The sequence below is a fragment of the Gallus gallus genome, chromosome 20, assembly GCF_016699485.2.
Source record: "Gallus gallus isolate bGalGal1 chromosome 20, bGalGal1.mat.broiler.GRCg7b, whole genome shotgun sequence".
NCBI lineage: Eukaryota > Metazoa > Chordata > Aves > Galliformes > Phasianidae > Gallus > Gallus gallus.
The window spans coordinates 3,024,840-3,042,010 of NC_052551.1; the positions used below are offsets into that span (position 1 = coordinate 3,024,840).

The 17,171-nt window shown below is 52.5% G+C and overlaps 1 protein-coding gene across 10 annotated transcripts in view; it reads right to left on the reverse strand.

The window, feature by feature from the left end:
* Positions 1-9,632, reverse strand: part of ACSS2 (acyl-CoA synthetase short-chain family member 2) — a 31,850-nt gene extending 22,218 nt beyond the window's left edge. For 4 of the 10 annotated variants that reach the window (XM_015296792.4, XM_025142424.3, XM_015296791.4 and 1 more), the window contains exons 1-2: positions 9,149-9,291; positions 8,799-8,994 (exon numbers count right to left, since the gene is read on the reverse strand). In XM_015296792.4, coding sequence (XP_015152278.2) covers positions 8,799-8,994; positions 9,149-9,272 — 320 coding nt within the window. In that variant the 5' untranslated portion in view covers positions 9,273-9,291. Of the gene's footprint in view, positions 1-6,723; positions 8,995-9,148; positions 9,292-9,532 lie in introns of those variants that run through there. The other 6 variants (XM_046902929.1, XM_046902928.1, XM_046902927.1 and 3 more) reach the window with 3 other exon arrangements.
* Between the last annotated feature and the right edge of the window lie 7,539 nt (positions 9,633-17,171).

A 17,171-nucleotide genomic window follows, 5' to 3' on the forward strand; every position in this document is an offset into this window, starting at 1 on the left:
AACCTGTCAGTGTGAGCCAAACCGTTTCAACCAGAAGCTGACCACGTACCTGGGGTGAGCAGGTTCCTGCTGCTGCAAGGAGCCCAAACAAGGGCAGCACACAGAGCGCTGTGCCAAAGCAGGGCCTGCTGAGCTGCAGCCAGCCTCTCCCTGCAAAGTGCCTACCGGTGCCTGTCCTTCACAGCTCTGCTATATGACGGTTATCTCTGCAGGGACACTGGGCCACCACCTGCTTTATGGACAGGGAATCAGGCTTTTAATTGCCTATGAACACAGCCATATGGAAACACAGGCTGGAATGAAAACACCAAAGATCCTGTATGGTTTCTGGTGTCCTATAGCAAAAACCCAATCAATCTTTGTCCTTCCTTCTCATTAAAGACACTCACAGCTCCTCCTACTACCCACAGCCTTTCCGAATCTGAACAAGTACCAGATGCATCTGAAGAAATAATATTTATTCTTTGCAGTCCAAACACTATTCACTTCACCATCCCCTGCACAACGCCTCAGCATGCAGCCCAGCTGCAGGTGGACCCCACTCCAGAACTACTCCTTTATTTACCAGCCCTTCAGAACTCCTCACAGCTTTTCCTATTCACTTGCCTGGCTACGCCCTAAGAACCCCACTTCAGGACCCTTTTACTAGGCTGCATAGGATGCCCTAAAGGAATCAACACCATCAGCCCACGCTGTTGTCAGTCAGCCAACATAAGGGAGGAAACCTGATGGGCAAGGTTTGTACAGCCTGCAGTGGCCTGAAAGCCTAACCCTGAGCAATGCTTTTAGAGCAGGGAACAACAGCAGCAGCCACCATGCTCCCCTTGAAGGAGAATCTCCTACTGCTGTGTCACACCTGATAAAGTAAGGCAGCTTACAGCCAACACTGACCGCAGGTGAATCCTCAGCGGTGCTCAGTTCCTCTGCATGGATGGAAGAGGTTTAAAAGAAAGGGGAATCCTGATCTTCTGCAGCTTTGCTTTCTCTGCTTGTTTGATTCAGGGTAACCATCAAGTAGAGACGATATACATTAACTGTTGGTATGTTGCAGGTATTTTACAACATGAGAGCAGCCAACAAAAAAGAAAATATCTTATTACCTACTTTATTTAGAGCCCACTCCATTTAGCTTGTTTTAAACAACATGCCTTAAGGATTGTGGTGTTGCAACAGAGCTCCCGTGCAGGGCTCCTTCAGCAGGCCACCAGGTTTGGCTGACCTCAGCCATCACTGCTGACCCTGTAGGCCAAATCCTCCAGATGCTGCAGGAGAGAGATAGCTGACATAAGAAACATCTTAGATGTTTACCAGGAGGAACATCGTCAGGAGCACAGACTATTTTTACCTGCTCAACAGGAGGAGAGCTCATTTCCAGTACCACATGCTGAGCTCTTGTTTAAACAATTTGCAGTCGGGCTGTGACATGAGCTTCAGTCAGGACATGCCAACAAGCTGCCCGCAGCTGGGAAGTGCTCCGCTTTGGAAAATGCTGCATCTCTGCATGCAGTGTGCTGCCAAATTGCCAAGACCTGGAAACTGAATGCCAGGCAAGTTGATTTCAATGGAGGCTCAAAAAACAGCCACTGGGCCCACAGTGGGAAGTTACACCATTAATCAGATTTTTTTGGTGGTCTTTCAACTTCACACCTCAAATCCCTGCAGGTGATGGCCAGATGTCTTCTGTTGGGCTGTCCTCTTGTTCAGTGTCAGAACATCCCTTGGAAGATGCTCAGTGGCAATGCAGAATGCACTCAACTCTCAGGTATGCGGATGCAAAAAACCAAACAAGCAGGAAGGTCATCCATTTCCTTGAGGGATTCCCCTAAAAAGGGAGCAGATACCTGCTAACATGATGGGCTGAGAACTTGCCAGAGCTCGTGACTGTGTACTACTCCAGATATCAACCAGTGGTGCTCAGAAACACCAGCAGACCCAGAAGGCTGCTCCAGCCAGAAGGGCTCTGGCACAGGGTTGGAAGGAAGAAGGCAGCTCCTGGTGCTGCTGAGAGCCAAGGGGTTTTGTCAAAGCACTTGTAAATCAATAGCGCAGCCTCACAGCTCTGGCACAGAAACCCACCAGGCACAAGGAATGCAGCTGTCCATGAAAACAATGCCATGCTTGGAACAAGCACCCATTTGCACCTCCTTTTGCAGGGCCTGACCACTTCAGAGCAAGTCTCACCCATTCAGTGCCTGATTCATTGTCCATGTCTTTGCCTTTCACACTGGAGGGAGAGAGGAGAACATACAAACTACCCACACAGCTACAGCAAAATAATCACGTTTTCTGGTCCAATGAGCAAACTGAAGGCTCCTATCTTCCATACAGAGGAGCGTGCACTGGATCTGCACAGGAGGTCCCCATCCTCTGTCCAAGCACTCCATGTACATCCACCTGCAGTTTCCACTGTCTTGCCAATATCCCCGATACGCAACCCTTGTATAACTCCATGCCTCTCCCAGCAGCAAGCTGTTCTATCAAGGTACCCAAGTGCCCAATATCTGCCACAATTGCAAGACAAGTTGCACAGGGTGAGAGAAAAATCCCAGATCATCTGTGCACACCGCCCTCCCTGTACTTTCCCAGGTGGGTATTGTGCAACCACACACCCATAGGCATGCAGAGGTGGCAATAAGAAAGTAAGCCAGTGTTAGGATAGTGGTGTAGGAAGCAAGTGAAGAAAGATGACTGACTTCTCCATGCTGAATCAACAGAGCCAGACCCTATGTCAGTCCAATGAGCAGCATGAGAAAAGCAAATAAAATATTAAATAAAACTAGATAACACAGAAGATGCCCCAGGTCTCTTGTATAGTGAAGCACAGCACACCAAGCAATGGGATGTTCACAGCAGCTCAGTCAAGAGCCTGCCAGACTAAACCAAAATGCTGCATGAGGTCAGAACCAAGGCCTGGAACCTGGTCTCCAACAGCAGCAGCAGCACATGCTGTTCCGCGGGCACCTGAGCCCCCACTGAATAAAGTAGGCAACAATTCCAGCATTGGAAAAATCTGCTGTTGTTCCTGAAAGGCAACCTTCAGGGCAGGAAGCAAAGGGAAAGGCTAAATGAGCTTGATAAAAAGACCTTTCTTCCATTCATGGGCAAATTAGTTTCTTGATTAATGTTTTGTGCAAAGCTTCATGAAGACTGCCTGAGAAAGGTTTCACTGTGTGCTCATGCCACTGCACCAAGCCCCAGCTGGCCTTCATTTTAAATTACCCCACCAACCCTGCCACTATTCCATGCACACAGTGACCCTATTCCCACCTCCAGCACCCACTGCACCACTGGGGGTGGCCCACACCACCACCAGGCTGCTTGCCAGCACACTTCCCAGCCCTCTTCAAAGCCATGCAAGCAGTCCCCCAGCCCTGCACACAGCCCTGTGTGCTGCTCCACAACCCGGCCAGCAGCTCTCCTATTTCACACAGAGTGCTTCCTGCAGCATTCTGAGGGGCACACCATTTAATCCTGGGCACTTATTGACATCTAACTTGTTTAACTGGTCAAATACTTCCTGGTCGCTCCTTTATATTTATACAGGCAGATATTGTATCCCTGCCAGTAGCAGCTACCAAGGGGTGCAGAGCAAAAGGCTGGGAACGACCAACTCTGACAAACCAAAAGCAAGCTGCTCCACTGCCTCACTGCTGCCTTGTGCTCCCAAGCAGGACAGCTTCCTTGTCCAGCCCCTCACCACAGAGCAATCACACCAGTGCCATGTCCCCACATGCCAGATGGCAGGGAGCTCACAACAGGACCAGCAGCTGCTGCTGAGGACACATGCCAGCCCCCCGCTTTGTCCTGTCCTGCCCTGCCAGCTATCCCAAGACAAAAAAGGCTCTGGTTTGGATTTAGGTGGTCCTGTGTGGAGGCAGGAGTTGGATTCAGTGAACCTTGAGGGCCCCTTTCAGCTCAGGATACTCCATGATTCTGTGAATCGGCCCTGAGAAGAGACAGCACTGCATGTGTGCGTGTCTGCTGAATAATGCGATGCTTTTAACACCAACTCACATCCAGGAGAGCACAACCCAAGCATCGCTCTTGTGACTGGAAGAGCACAGGACAGCCATAGCCTGAAGAAGGCATTCTGCTGCTCTCACGCATTTACTTCAGCCCTCTGGCACAGTCTTTCAGCTGGAAACCGTCTTAGAGATTTCACTAGAAACGAAGATGGAGGACACAGCACAAAGCACAAGCTATTAACAGAAATGCTCAGGACAAAACAACCTCAAGGTATGACAGGAGAAAGCTGGCAGGAGCCAGATCTCAGCACAAACACACACACGGCCTCCAGAAACAAGCACAAGCACAGCAGCCGCTTGCACTTCCACTATAGCATTAACCACACCGGGAGGTGACTGTCCCTGCAAATGGGACACAAGGAATTGCAATGAGATGAGAGAAAAAGCACTCCTCCTCCAGAAGTGTTCAAGTTACAACAGCAATGCCCTTTACTCCTTGTTTTAAGGCCAGGTTTCTGCTGATGCTCCCCTGCAGCCAAGCAGCAGGGTTGGGAAGGACCCTGCGGGGTCGTTTCCATTTGAAGAATGGAGTACTGATCTCAAGCACTCAGATGCAGCTACTATAGAAAGCTCTGCAATCCCCTGGTCTGCAGGGACCAGTAGGGTCACCCCTTCCTCAGTGAGTAGAGGCACTGTCCTGTGTCTGGACAGTACTACAAGCATACATCAAACACACGGTAACTTTTCCATAGCACTTCTTGCTGCTGTAAGGCTTTCTCTGGTTCCACTACAGCCGAGGGGGACAGCAGTTTGGTTGCACCTGTGCTCCTGCTGCTCTTGGTACCTTGCAGGCACATGGCTGGAGATCACAGAATGGCTTGAGCTGGAAGGGACCTCGAGGATCACGAAGCTCCAACCCCCCTGCCACAGGCAGGACCACCAACCTCCCCCTTTAATACCAGCCCAGGCTGCCCAGGGCCCCATCCAACCCAGCCTTGAATACCTCCAGGGATGGGGCATCTCTGGGCAGCTGTTGCAGCACCTCACCACTCTCACAGTAAAGAACTTACCCTGATATCCAACCTAAACCTTCCCTCTTTCAACTTAAAACCATTTCCCCTTGCCCTGCTGTTATCTACCCTTGTAAAGAGTTGAGATGGGCATTGGGAAACACAGCCTTCCTAGGCAGATTATTTTTTTCTCCTTTAAACAAACTGCGCAATTCAAGGATGAGTTTTCACTGTCAGAACAGTGTTGAAAGTGGTCGTGTCACTGAAGTATGACAAATCATCCAGGAAATTACCAAAGAAACAGAGTCCATTTGGCACAGGGTTTAAGTGTCCTAAAGCTGGTGGAAGAAGCAGAGCAGAGTGCATCGCATGGAAGCTGGCTCTGATTAACACAAAGAGGTTCAGAGCTGTTTAACAGCCCCCATCCTCAGTCACAGCTTCCATGCATGTGACACTGTTAGAACACCGATACCTGTGAAGATATCCAAAGGAATAAAAAAAAGAAAGCACACAAACTCACTCTCTGATCTAGATTCTGGAGACCAAGCAGTGAGCAAGTACTGCTTTGCTTTCCAGTCCATTTTACTTGACCGCGACCGTCCTCTTTAGGTTTGTTACAGAAGGTATAGGAATTTCTTCAAATTCATCCTACTGGCCCCTAAATCCTTTATCACATTTAGAAAAACACGTTTTTGCATTTGTGTGTCCTATTCGCTCTAGTTCCAGAAGAGGAACGATCAGCATTCACTCTCCCATTTAAGCAAAGCTGCAGTAAGTTCTGGCAGCCATCACTACCTTTTCTTCTCTTTCCTGAATACGTCCCTTCATATGCAAACACAGGAAAACAGAAAGAAAAAGAACAGATCTATTTTTCCCCAAGGTGGCAGAAGCTGCAGCCCACTGCTAAACCCGCACAGCCAGCCAATGGGGAAGCTACAAGCAGTGTGTGCCAAGCTCCAATTTCTGCCCCATTTCCACCAGACGCCAGCAGTGCTTCACTCCACTCGGGCTACAGACAACATGCTTCTCCCATCACAAATGTTGCCCTTTTTAAAATCCCATCTGGTTAAATTTTTACCTCCCCAGCCTCACCAGGCAGACATTTCTACTGGATGATTAACAGAGGCATCTCAACAGAGATGACAGTTTGCCCACACCATGAACATAACTCAACTCCTACAGTTGCCAGGGTGGGTATCTACCTGAGCTGCACCCACCCAGTCAGCAGCCCCATGCCTTCCAAACAGCAACAAAAAAATTTCCCTTTTCAGAACAGCACTTTATCAGACATTTCCTGTCTCTTCTGTTCCTTCTTAGGCCACATCAGCAATACCCAACAGAGAAAGAGGAATCAAAAGCAGCAAGGGCAGAAATACTTCTAACGTTCACAAGCAGCATGAGATATCGTACAGAAACAGGCAACAGAGAAACAGCAAGCGCTTCCTACCGACTCAGGATGGTCACTTGAACTACAGCTCTAACTGCACCAGAAGGATGACACCCCAGCAGTGTCACCTGTGTACAAGTGGCATAGCATGAAGCAATCCCATGCACCGCTCTTTGTGCTGGAAGGGCAGTCCCACAGGACGTGCCAGCACATCCAGCTCTGAGAGCTGCTGGCTCACGTGTAGCCCTGCTTCAGATCCTCAGAGTGGGACCCACGCTGTCCTGTTCTGGTAGCAGTACAGGAGCCTTCAGAACAGCACCAGAGCCCATCTGGTGGAAGTGCCAGCTTCTCCCAGCCTTACCAAGCTTCACACAGCCATAGAGAACTGCTCCCACTTTCATCAGGACACATTTCTTCCCAGAGACACCCAGATGCGCCTGGATTCATTTATTCCCTCTTTCCTACTTTCTGCCCTCTGGAAGTGAAGCCATGACTTCCAAAGCTCTCATACAACCAAGCAGTGACAGCTCAGCACCACCTCAGCCAGTTCCAGGCTATGGACAGTAGCAAGAAATCGGCCGAGGTATTTCAAAACTCTTAAAGTTTTCCCTAAGAATTCTCCTTGGCTTTTGGAGGCCCTCATTTCCCTCTTGAGCACTCACCCACTATGACAAATCTCAAGTGTTTCTAGGAAGCAGGGCTTGGTCAGTAACAGTGTTAAAGGCAAAATGTGAAAGGACAAGATGACAGCAAGTATATTTTGTTACTGAAGATAAGCATGTGCCCTGAGAGGCATGTGTGTGTTCCCAGAAGAGTGATTTTACAAATAACAACCCTTAGCCCAGCTTCTCCAGGCCCTTGTGCCATGAGTTCACAGGTCAGCACGACACGTATCATGCGGACCATTCCTCTTCTGTCTCTCACACCATTACGCTCACAGCTGACAGCCCCAGTCTTAGAATCAGTCTCACATCAGACCCAGGCTGGGAGAACTTATCCCAAAATTATTGTGGGAAAGAGCATGCTAAGGTGGAAGAGAGCCCTTATTTTTTAAGCACTGTGACTGACACCCACCATTTGCACTGCGAGTGTTGCTCAATGTCACAAATATCCCACAAAGGCTGGGAGCATAACAAGAAAAACTCTCAGTAAGACCAAATAAGAGCTGCACGCTGCTGCCTGAGTGCCACATGAAAGTCTCTGAGCAAGGTTGTGCCCGCTGCCCCCAGAACAGCTGGCAGCTCGGGCTGCCCAGGAGCCTGTCAAATGGGTCTGTTTGCTGACACACCTTTACCAGGATGAGCTCCGTTCAGAAGCTGAAGTCATTTCACATCTGAGCAAGCTAGAGAATGTGTTTGACTAGTGGGGAGGTAAATACCTTCCACTATTTCACCTGTGTAAGCTACTGTATCATCAGTGCTATTATGTCTAGGCAGCAAGTGCAATTTTCTCCTGCTGAAGCAGCAGCCATATGGATAGAAACGCCTACATGAGCCGAGCTCCACATCTGCAGCTGTATCTATACTGTAGGAACACGTTTCTTCCTGTAGCGTGGCTGTTACAAAACACCTCTATGACAGCCACACACAGCACAGGCAGCTCTTGGGCTGCACAGCATGACTGACAAGCAGGACAGCTCTTTGTAGTTAGAGCACTTGGTATTTTTATCACAGCGACAGGAGGGCTCCTAAGCTGCACACAAACAAGTTACTGCATCCTGACAGTGTGGCTCCGTGCTGCCCCATGCAGCCATGGGCACACAGATGCAGTGCAAACACACGCTTTTGAGGTGTGTGAGCACACAGCACTGCTCTCAATCCAGGACACAGCTGTGGTGCCAGCTGAGCTCCGCAACAGAGCCTCGGTTCTGGATGTCACACATCACAGGAGAACCCCATTCTCCATCATGACACAAATGTCAGCTTCCTAGGGCTTCCCCAACTACAAACTACTCCAGGAAAACGTGAGAAAGAATAAAAACAGAAGCACACTTCTCTTCCCAGAGATAGCACTTAGTAAGGCAGCCTTCAGGACAGTGCCACTGCATTACAAACTGCCCAGCCCAAAGCACCAGCGCTCCAAGCAGAGGATTTTTCACAACCTTTCCATCGCAGGAGCAAAGCCCGCCAGCCCCACGGAAGAAGGAAGCAAGGCTGAATTTGAAGCTCAGCCACTCCTGAGCCTACATCCTCCACCCACACCTTCCTACCCTCACACACCCCTGCAGGAAGGGGGGGTAGCCGTGTAGGAGCGCTGGGCATCGCAGCCCTTCAGCACAGCCCAGCCCATAACAGCATGGAAAGCAAACACCTGCTGCACCAGAGCAGAGCTCTCCGCTGTTATCGCGCTTTAATTCACCTCAGCAGCAACCGTTACCACATGGACACCTCGGTGTTACGTTCACACACTTCCTAGGCAATAATAAAAGAGCTTTACCAGTAAAAAGCCACTTTGTCGCCGAGTTTCTTCTCGCTGACGTTCCTGTCCAGGAGGTTGTAGCAGATGTTGGTCTTCGCCCCTTTCATCCACTCAATGAAGATCTTCCCCTTCGTCACATCGAAGTTGTACCTGAGGAACGGCCCCGAGTGCTGCTGCTTCCAGTAGAACTCCTTGGCGATGTCACCCCAAAACTCTACAAAAGCAACGGGCACAGCTTACAACCCAGCGAGCCGAGAAACGGAAACCGCTCCGTATCCCAGCCGGCGCCGCGGGGACGGACGGGGACGGCTCAGCGACCCCCGGCAGCGCCCCGAGCTCCGGCAGCGCCCGCCCCGCGCGGCCCTCACCCTGCGGCTCCTCCACGGAGCGCCGGTACAGCCGCCGGTAGTGCGGCAGCGAGGGGACGTGCGCCGCCGGCAGCAGCTCGGGCCGCGGCCGGTACAGCCGGGCCTGCTCCTCGGGCTGCACCATGGCGGGCGCCGGCGGCTCTGAGCGGGAGCGCAGCGCCGAGCCCGCTTCAAAGCGGCGGGGACCCGGGGGGCGGGGACGGCTGCGCGGGGCAGCGCCCGAGCGGCTCCGCCCGCCGCCCCGGGGCCGTTGGTGCCGGCCGGCCCGGAGCAGGCGCGGGGAGAACGGCGGCGGCCCCGCCCGAGCGCGGCGGTGGGGCTGCGCGCGTCTCGCGGTGTGCGGCCGTCCGCTGCGCGTTCCCGCCCGGGGCGGCCCGCCGTTACCGCGTGTGTCTCCTGTCGGCCATGTCGGCCTGTCAGCCGTGTGCCCCCAGCGGCTGCGTCCCACCGTCAGCCATGTTCCCCCGCCAGCCGTGTGCCCCCCTTGGTGGTGTCTCGTGTCGGCTGTGCTCCCGTCAGTGGAGTCCGCTCAGCCAGCCGTGTCCCTCTGTCATCAGCCATGTCCCCCCATCAGCCGTGTCCCCCTGTCAGCCATGTCCCCCGTCAGCTGTGCCCCCCACCATCATCTCCCTGTCTGTGGTGTCTCTGCCATCAGCGGTGCCCCCCTGTCAGTGACATCCCCCCACCAGTGCTGTCCCCCCACGCCAGCGGTGTACCCCAATAGCTGCCCTGTCAGCAACACCTGCCCCATCAGCCGTGTCCCCATAAGCCATATCCCAGGGGAACACTGCCAGGACGTCCTGTTTGCGTCGCCCAGGGAGGATGCTGAAACCTTGCAGATCTCTTCAGCACTGACGGATTTCATCCCTGCCAGTGAAACTGCACCACGTCAGGGGAGCCGCTCACTACGGGCAGCTTCTGTGGTTCTTAGTGCTGGGGCCCAGGAACACCCAGAAGATAAAAACCCAGAAGCTCGTACTTGGCACGTATTCCTGTCAGCGATTAGGTCCAGTCTATTCTGGGATCCTTGGTATTTTCCATGTTCAATGCACACCCAGGGAGCATCGTGTTGCTACCGCAGACAAACCCACCGGCACCCAGGCGCTCTATATGGGCAGACATGGCACAGGCACAGCCAAGGCCTGCAAGGTGTTTCCCTCACCAGCCAGCACTGTCATTGCCTCCACGTTCCCTCTATTGCAATAACATGTTCTTGAAGAAAAAATGCATGAATTCCTGCAGCCTGGGTGCTGTGGCATGGATGTTTTAGAGCCGTGGGCAACACAACTGGAGCCCCGTTCGGCAGTGCTGGTGTGGGCTGTTGAGGCCAGAGGTGTTCTGGTGCTTCAGCAGTGCCCAGGACACGGCCTGATGGGGTGCGGTCACTTCACCTCTCACAAGGCACCTGCAAGGAGGAAAACTGAGGATAGCCTCCTGGACCTGCTTTCCTGTGCAAACACCCATGCAGAGGGCTGAGAACCACACCACTGGTCAGACCCAACCTTGGCAAATGCATGGCCCTTATCAGCTTTCATTCCGATGGTTAATAGCTGAAATATGGAAACACCCTGGTCTCTCTGCAGTGATATTCCAAGCTCCAGAGCAAGGGTTCCTGCTGCACGACCACACTTTGCTGCTCCAGCTCCCTTGGCTCCAGAGCAGCTTGCATTCAGGTGGGCTCCTGCCCTGGAGCTGAGGTTTGGTGGGGCAGAGTCCTGCAGGCCGTGTTTGGAGCGCAGCTCCAGGCTCACCAGGAAACATTGGGAAATCAGCTTCTCTTCAGGCCCTTCACTTCCAGTAAAGGAATAAAAACACATAAATAGGGCACATGGGGTTCTGCATAGCAGGTAATTGAGTGTTCTGGAGGTCAGCTGCGTTCAGGGCCAGCTCTGAGCAAAAGTCAAGGAAGGGGCACATCTGCAAGGACGTGGCTCTTCCCACTGTGTTGCCACGCCACTTTTCATCTCAGAGCCAGGCTGGGCAGCCCTTCACATGTGCTGGATGAATCAGCAGATCGTGGTGGTGGGGTTAAACAGGGGGACACACATCTCACTGCAGATCAAACTCCTACACGTTGGCTGCAGGAGGAAATTTTAATCAGCACTGTGATAACAGCCTTTGGGTCCTGCTGGGAGTTATCAGTGCCTTTGTTTGCAAATGGGGCTGCTCGATACCACTGTGGCTCTGGGCACTGTTTGAGCAGCTCCACAGCCCCTGGGCTCCTCAGTCCCCTCCTCCTGCTGGCATGGGGAGCTAAAGTGGGTCGGGTTGGGCAGAACCAGGCCTGAGCAGTCCCGTCCCTATGCTGTCTCAGGGAGACAGATGGCTGAATTTCAAGCTCCAGAGAGAAGCTGATGAATATCAGAGCCTGATGATTTAGCCTTCTGCAGTGTGCATGCAATACATTCATAATCATTTTGCATGTAGATGAGCTTATAATGCAACCATGGTTCTAAATCAAACCCGGGAGACACATTACCGCTGTTTGCCTGCACTTTCAGAGTGATTGAGCCACAAGAAAACGCCTTTCTGTCTCCTAGATGGAGCCAATTAACCTTGTAAAGATGCTCTCCCCTCTCACAACGGCTTGTTTGTTTATTTGGGCTCTGCTGGTTGCTGCTGCTTTCCATCTGGAAGATGGAGCTGAGTCAGAGAGAGAGATGGTGGACACCGGGCATGCAGAGGAAGATAAAGCAGGCTTGGGAGAGTCTGCATCGGTCTGCAGTGCATTAAGAGAGGCTGAGGTTTAGGAGCTGCTTTTGCCATGGGGTTTCATCAGTGTCCCAGAACTCCCATGGCAGAGACGTGCCCTCTGCTGCCGAGCTCCAGCCCTGCAGGCCTGCAGTGCCAGCCATGCAGGTACCACAGTGGCAGTGAGACAGGGTCTGAGGTGGCAGCCGTGCAGGGTCTGCTGTTACAGAGATGTGCAGCCCATGGGGCCAGTGATGTGGGGCCCCAGGGGTCAGTGATGCAGCCTCAAGGCATGAGTTCATGCCAGCTATGCTTCATGGTGCAGCACATCCCAGTCATGGCATCCAAGCACACACATCCCCTGCACTGTCCCCTGGCACCTTCTGCTTTTGTCCTAAGCCTGGAGCAGCCTGGACATTAACCACTAGCTGGGTGCACAGGGGTGACCCAGGCCTGGTGCCCAGCCCTGCATCCTGATACTTCACTTGAGTAAGAAGCATGGGCTGGGGTGAGAATATCTGCACGGGCACAAGACACAGCAGCCCATCCTACACTCAGGAAGCTGGGGGTGGCAGAACCACACCAGTGCTCTGTGGGACCACAATGGCTGGTGACAGCACCCAGAAGGCACGTCTGCTTCCTCCTTTTCTTTTTTCCTTGCTTGGCCACACCTCACCACACAAAACGTGCCTATTCCCATCCCCTTGGACTTTGCTCAGGGAAGCCCCTGCTGTTTTGTGGGGAAGGTGGGACGTGGTGGTGGCAGGAGAGAGGTCTGCAGGCAGAGCTCCAGCCAGAGGATGTTGGAGAGGGACCTGGCCACAGCAGAATTCCCTGTGGTCTCTGGCAGCCCTGTCCCCAGCTGAGGGCTGGAGACACCACTGGGGACCGCTGCTGTGAAGCCCACGGTCATGGCTGAGCCACCCTGTCTGGTTCTGCTCCACGAGTCCTTGGCTCATGATGCAGGTTTTGTCTGTGCTCATCTATGTGGCTCATTTGTGGCACCATCCCACCAGCCTGGCCAGGTCCTACATTTGCTTCCATCACCCTGCAGTCAAAACATCTCCCTGCAAACAGCGTTTGCTCCTGCATGGAGATGGGCAGAGAAGGGCTGGGAGCACAGCTGGTCGGGCCAATGCTGCTGTATGGGAACTCTTTCATTCATTGCCCGGGACATCACAAAACCTCAGGAGCTGTCTTCACTGTGGTTGACATCCCCAGGGGCTGTAGCAGGCAGAGGCCAAGAGGCACCTGGAATAGGAAAGCCACCACTTAAGGTGGTGGCTCCAACACACTACTGAGAAGACGACTTAAAAGGCAGTTTTTATTTTGGCTTTTTTTTTTTTTTCCGTAGAGATTTTTTTATTGTTTATTTTTTAAACAGACTTGGTTTAGATTTCTGTTTTCTACAATAATTCAATGTAAAAATCCCAGTACAATATACAACAGTTTGAACATTTGGAATAAGAAATCCAGCTTGGGGAGACACGTAAGTTCAGCTAGGTTCTAACACAGGTAGGAAATTCTCTCCACCCTCTCCCAAGTTCACCAGCCAGGAAGGCATTTGGATGGGAACGCTTTACAAATGTCACCCCTGCCCCATCCAGACTCTGGCTGCCTGTTTTGCAGTGGGACACATCACCTCAGGAAGGGGCAGAGATCCTGCTCCTCCATGGGGTGGTTGGGAGCCTCCAGCGTTGCAAGGCAAAGTGTGCATCAAGTGAGCCGGCTGGCCCTTGTGCGTGAGGGATGTAGGATGCTCTGAGAGGGTCCTCCAGGAAGGTCCCTCGGGGTCTGGGGCTCCCACAGGATGGAGAAGAGGTCTGTCCTCCCCTAGGCAGTGCCAGCAGTTTGTGCCCTGCTGCAGTCAAAGGTGGTTGGGTGGGAACAGCCACGCGTCTGCATGGCCCAATCCAAGGGAAGGAAAACAAAGGCGATGCAAGGGTTGTGGCTTGAGGGGCTGAGCGGTCATCTCAGGGTATCTCACTGGCCTGGGATCTGGCAGTCCTTCAGGAAGCCACTTTGGCTTGGCCCGTGGTACTCAAACAACTTGGGATGGTCCTGCTTGAGCAACATGTGAAGGCCATGCTCAAGCTACATGGGGCGATTCTGCTTAAGCAGTCTGGCACGGTCCTGCTCAAACACCAAGGAGTGGTCCTGCTGGAGCAGCGTGGAATGGTCATGCTGGAGCAGTATGCGATGGTCCTGCTCCAGCAGCATGGAGTGATCCTGTTTGAGCAGTGTGCAATGGTCCTGCTCAAACATCACAGGGTGGTCCTGCTTGAGTACCACAGAGCAAGCGGCAGTGATGGCTCCTCATGTCCTGCAGTATCACAAACACTGCACTCAAAGCCATGTCTGGCCTTTCTTGACACTCTTGGAAATCCTCCAGTGTTTGGAGAAATCTCCTACAGGTGTGAGTGCTTCAGTGGATTCCAGGAGACTCTGACTGAGCTCCCCTGTTCCAAAGGGTTATTGCTAATGAGTCAGAACACCAGTGACTTCAGCTGAGTTGTGTAACCTTCCAAGAGCAGAAATCCTCCCACTTCCCCAATGACCAGTTCCAGCTGTACCAGCTCAAGGGACAAGTGTTTTCTGATGTCCAGCAGGAATCTTCCAACCTGCAAGCTATGGCTATCACCACTGCTATGCAAATGTCTCGAGTAGCGGGGATGGGGTGGGAGGCTGGCTCTTCATCCAACCTAGCCCCACATCCCATTCCCAGCAGTAACGGCCCTGTCCTTCCTGCTTGCAACAGGGATGGCTGTGCTGGAAGTGACTTTCCTGGGTTGGTGAGGGATAGGATACAAGGCAAAGGAAGGAGGAAGAGAAGGTGGCAATAACAGCAGGGGGCAGATGTGCTAGGAGTAGTGGTGCAGGAAGGATGGAGGAGAGGAATAATGGCAGGAGGGTGAGCTGGGAGAAGATGGAAGGCAGGATGGAGTTGGGAGGTGAAGGAGAATGAAGGATGACAAAGGAGGGAAGTGTGAGTTGGGTGAGGATGACTGGAGATCAGGAAGAGGTGGAGGGGAAATCAGTGAGGTAGGTGGGACGCTTAGAAAATGAGGAGGGATAGGGAAGTGGAAGAGTATGAGGAGAAAGTGGAACTGGGAGGTGAACAATGGTAAGGGATGGTGAGATAGCAGGACAAAAGGTATGAGGAGAGACGGGGCAATAGTCAGAGCTGAAAGAGTATGAAAAGGGATGGGGAAGGATGGAAGGTGGAGATAGGAGGGACAGAAATTGGGGTGGAAGGAGAAGAGGTGAGAGATGGAGGAAAGAAAAGAGATAGGAGATGGTGGAAAGCAGAGGACAGTGAGATACAGGAGAAGATGAAAAGTGAAGGACGACAAAAAGACTATGAAAGGTTGCAGGAGGATGAGGAGAACTGGACAGGTGTGAAGTGAAGGATGAGGAAGAATGGGAGGTGTTGGGGCGTGGAAAAGGATTGGGGACAGCAGGAGCTGGAGGAGAATGAAGGAGCGTAGAAAAACAGGCAGTAGAGGAAGATAAGAGGAGGAATGAGATGAGGTGATGGAGGACAAGGACGGGAGGGAGTAATGAAGAAGAGATATGAGGAGATGATGGGAGATCACAGAATATCATAGAATCTTTTGAGTTGGAAGGGACCTTTAAAGGTTATCTAGTCCAACTGTCCTCCGATGAACAGGAACATCTACAGCTAGAAGAGAAAGAGGAGAAAATGGAGAGATGTTTAAAAGTCAGAGAAAGACAAAGATTGGTGGGAGATGGAGGAAGATGTGAGAAGATGATGGGAAATGGAAAGGGGGTTAAAAACATGGGTGTGAAGGAAGAGGAGGCAGGGTTAGGAAATGTTGACAGCTGGAGGTGCAGGGCGAAAGTGAGAAGTGAGAATGGATTTTGAGATGGGGAAGTGGAGGGAGATGAGGAGAATGGAGAAGGTAGAAGTGGACAGGGAAGGGAAATGAAATAAATTAAAGCAGGATGTGATGATGGTGGGAGATCACGGGGGATGGGAAGGGATGGTGAGACGTTGACATGAGGAATAAGAAAGGAAAAGACGAGGTGATGGAGGATGAGGACAGATGAGACAGGGTGGAGGTGGAGGGAGAAGAGATGAGATGGAGGGAAGTTGATGAGGATAACAAGGGATGGGATGTGGTGGGAGATGGAGGAACACAGGAAGGATGAATAGGACGTGGTGGGTGACAGAGAAACACACTTGGGAGAGATGGGAGATGGGCAATGGAAGAACATGGCAGGGAAGGAGATGCAGAGGTGACAGGTCACAGGAAGGAGTGAGGGGACATCATGGCTGACAAGAGGAGCACAGGAAGAATGGGGACATGGTGTGTGATGGAGGAGCACAGGAAGGATGAATAGGACATGGTGGGTGATGGAGGAACATGGCAGGGAGGGATCAGACGCAGAGGTGAGGTGACAGGTCACAGGAAGGAGGAATGGAAGGTAGGTGATGGTAGAACACAAGAAAGGACAGGATGTGGTGGGTGATGAGGGGACAAGGAAATAGGAAGAGGACGTGGCAGGTGATGGGAGAACAGAGAAATGAAGGATGATGGAAGGAAGAATGAATAGGAGGTTGTGGGTGATGGAGAAGCGGTTAGGGGAAATGAAACGTGATGAGTGATGGCAGGAAGGGGTGGGGAACCGTGGGCAACAGGAGCACTGGAAGAGGGGAATATGGTAGAAAATGGAAGTGCAGAGGAAGAGAGGTGGACCGTGGAGGTCAATGGAACATGGGAAGCAGAAAAGTGATACGTGGATGATGTAGGAGCAGAATAAAGGGGTGTGGGATATGATGGCCAATGGAAGAGCACATGCAAGTGGAAAGGGATGTGGCTGAGAGAATAAGAAGAAAGGATGGGATGTGTTGGGGGACTGAAGAGCAGGAACAGAAGGGATGGAATACAAAAGATAGTGAAGGAGCAAAAGGAGGGGTGTGACACAGGAGGTGGTGGAGGAGCTCAGGGAGGGGAAGTTTCATGTACTGAGCCTGGGGGGGGCTGGGATCTGCAGGTGATGAAGGCAGGAAGCTGGGGCAGTGACCTGGGGTCTGTGTGCAGGTTGGAGTGAGCAGCTAGGCAGGATGGGGCAGGGAGGCATGAGAAACACCAGCAACACGAGAACATGGAGCTAAGAGGTGTCTGTGTGGGGTGAGAGTCCGTGAGGGGTGATGGCAGGGAGCCGTGCGGCACAGCCACAGTCAGCACTCGGAGATGGGGAGCGGATGGGACACCAGGTGTGGGCAGCTGGCCGGGACAGTGGGGACAGGACCTCCCACACCTTGCTGCCCCCCGCAGCCTGGGAAAGCAGCACCAAGGGTGCGGGA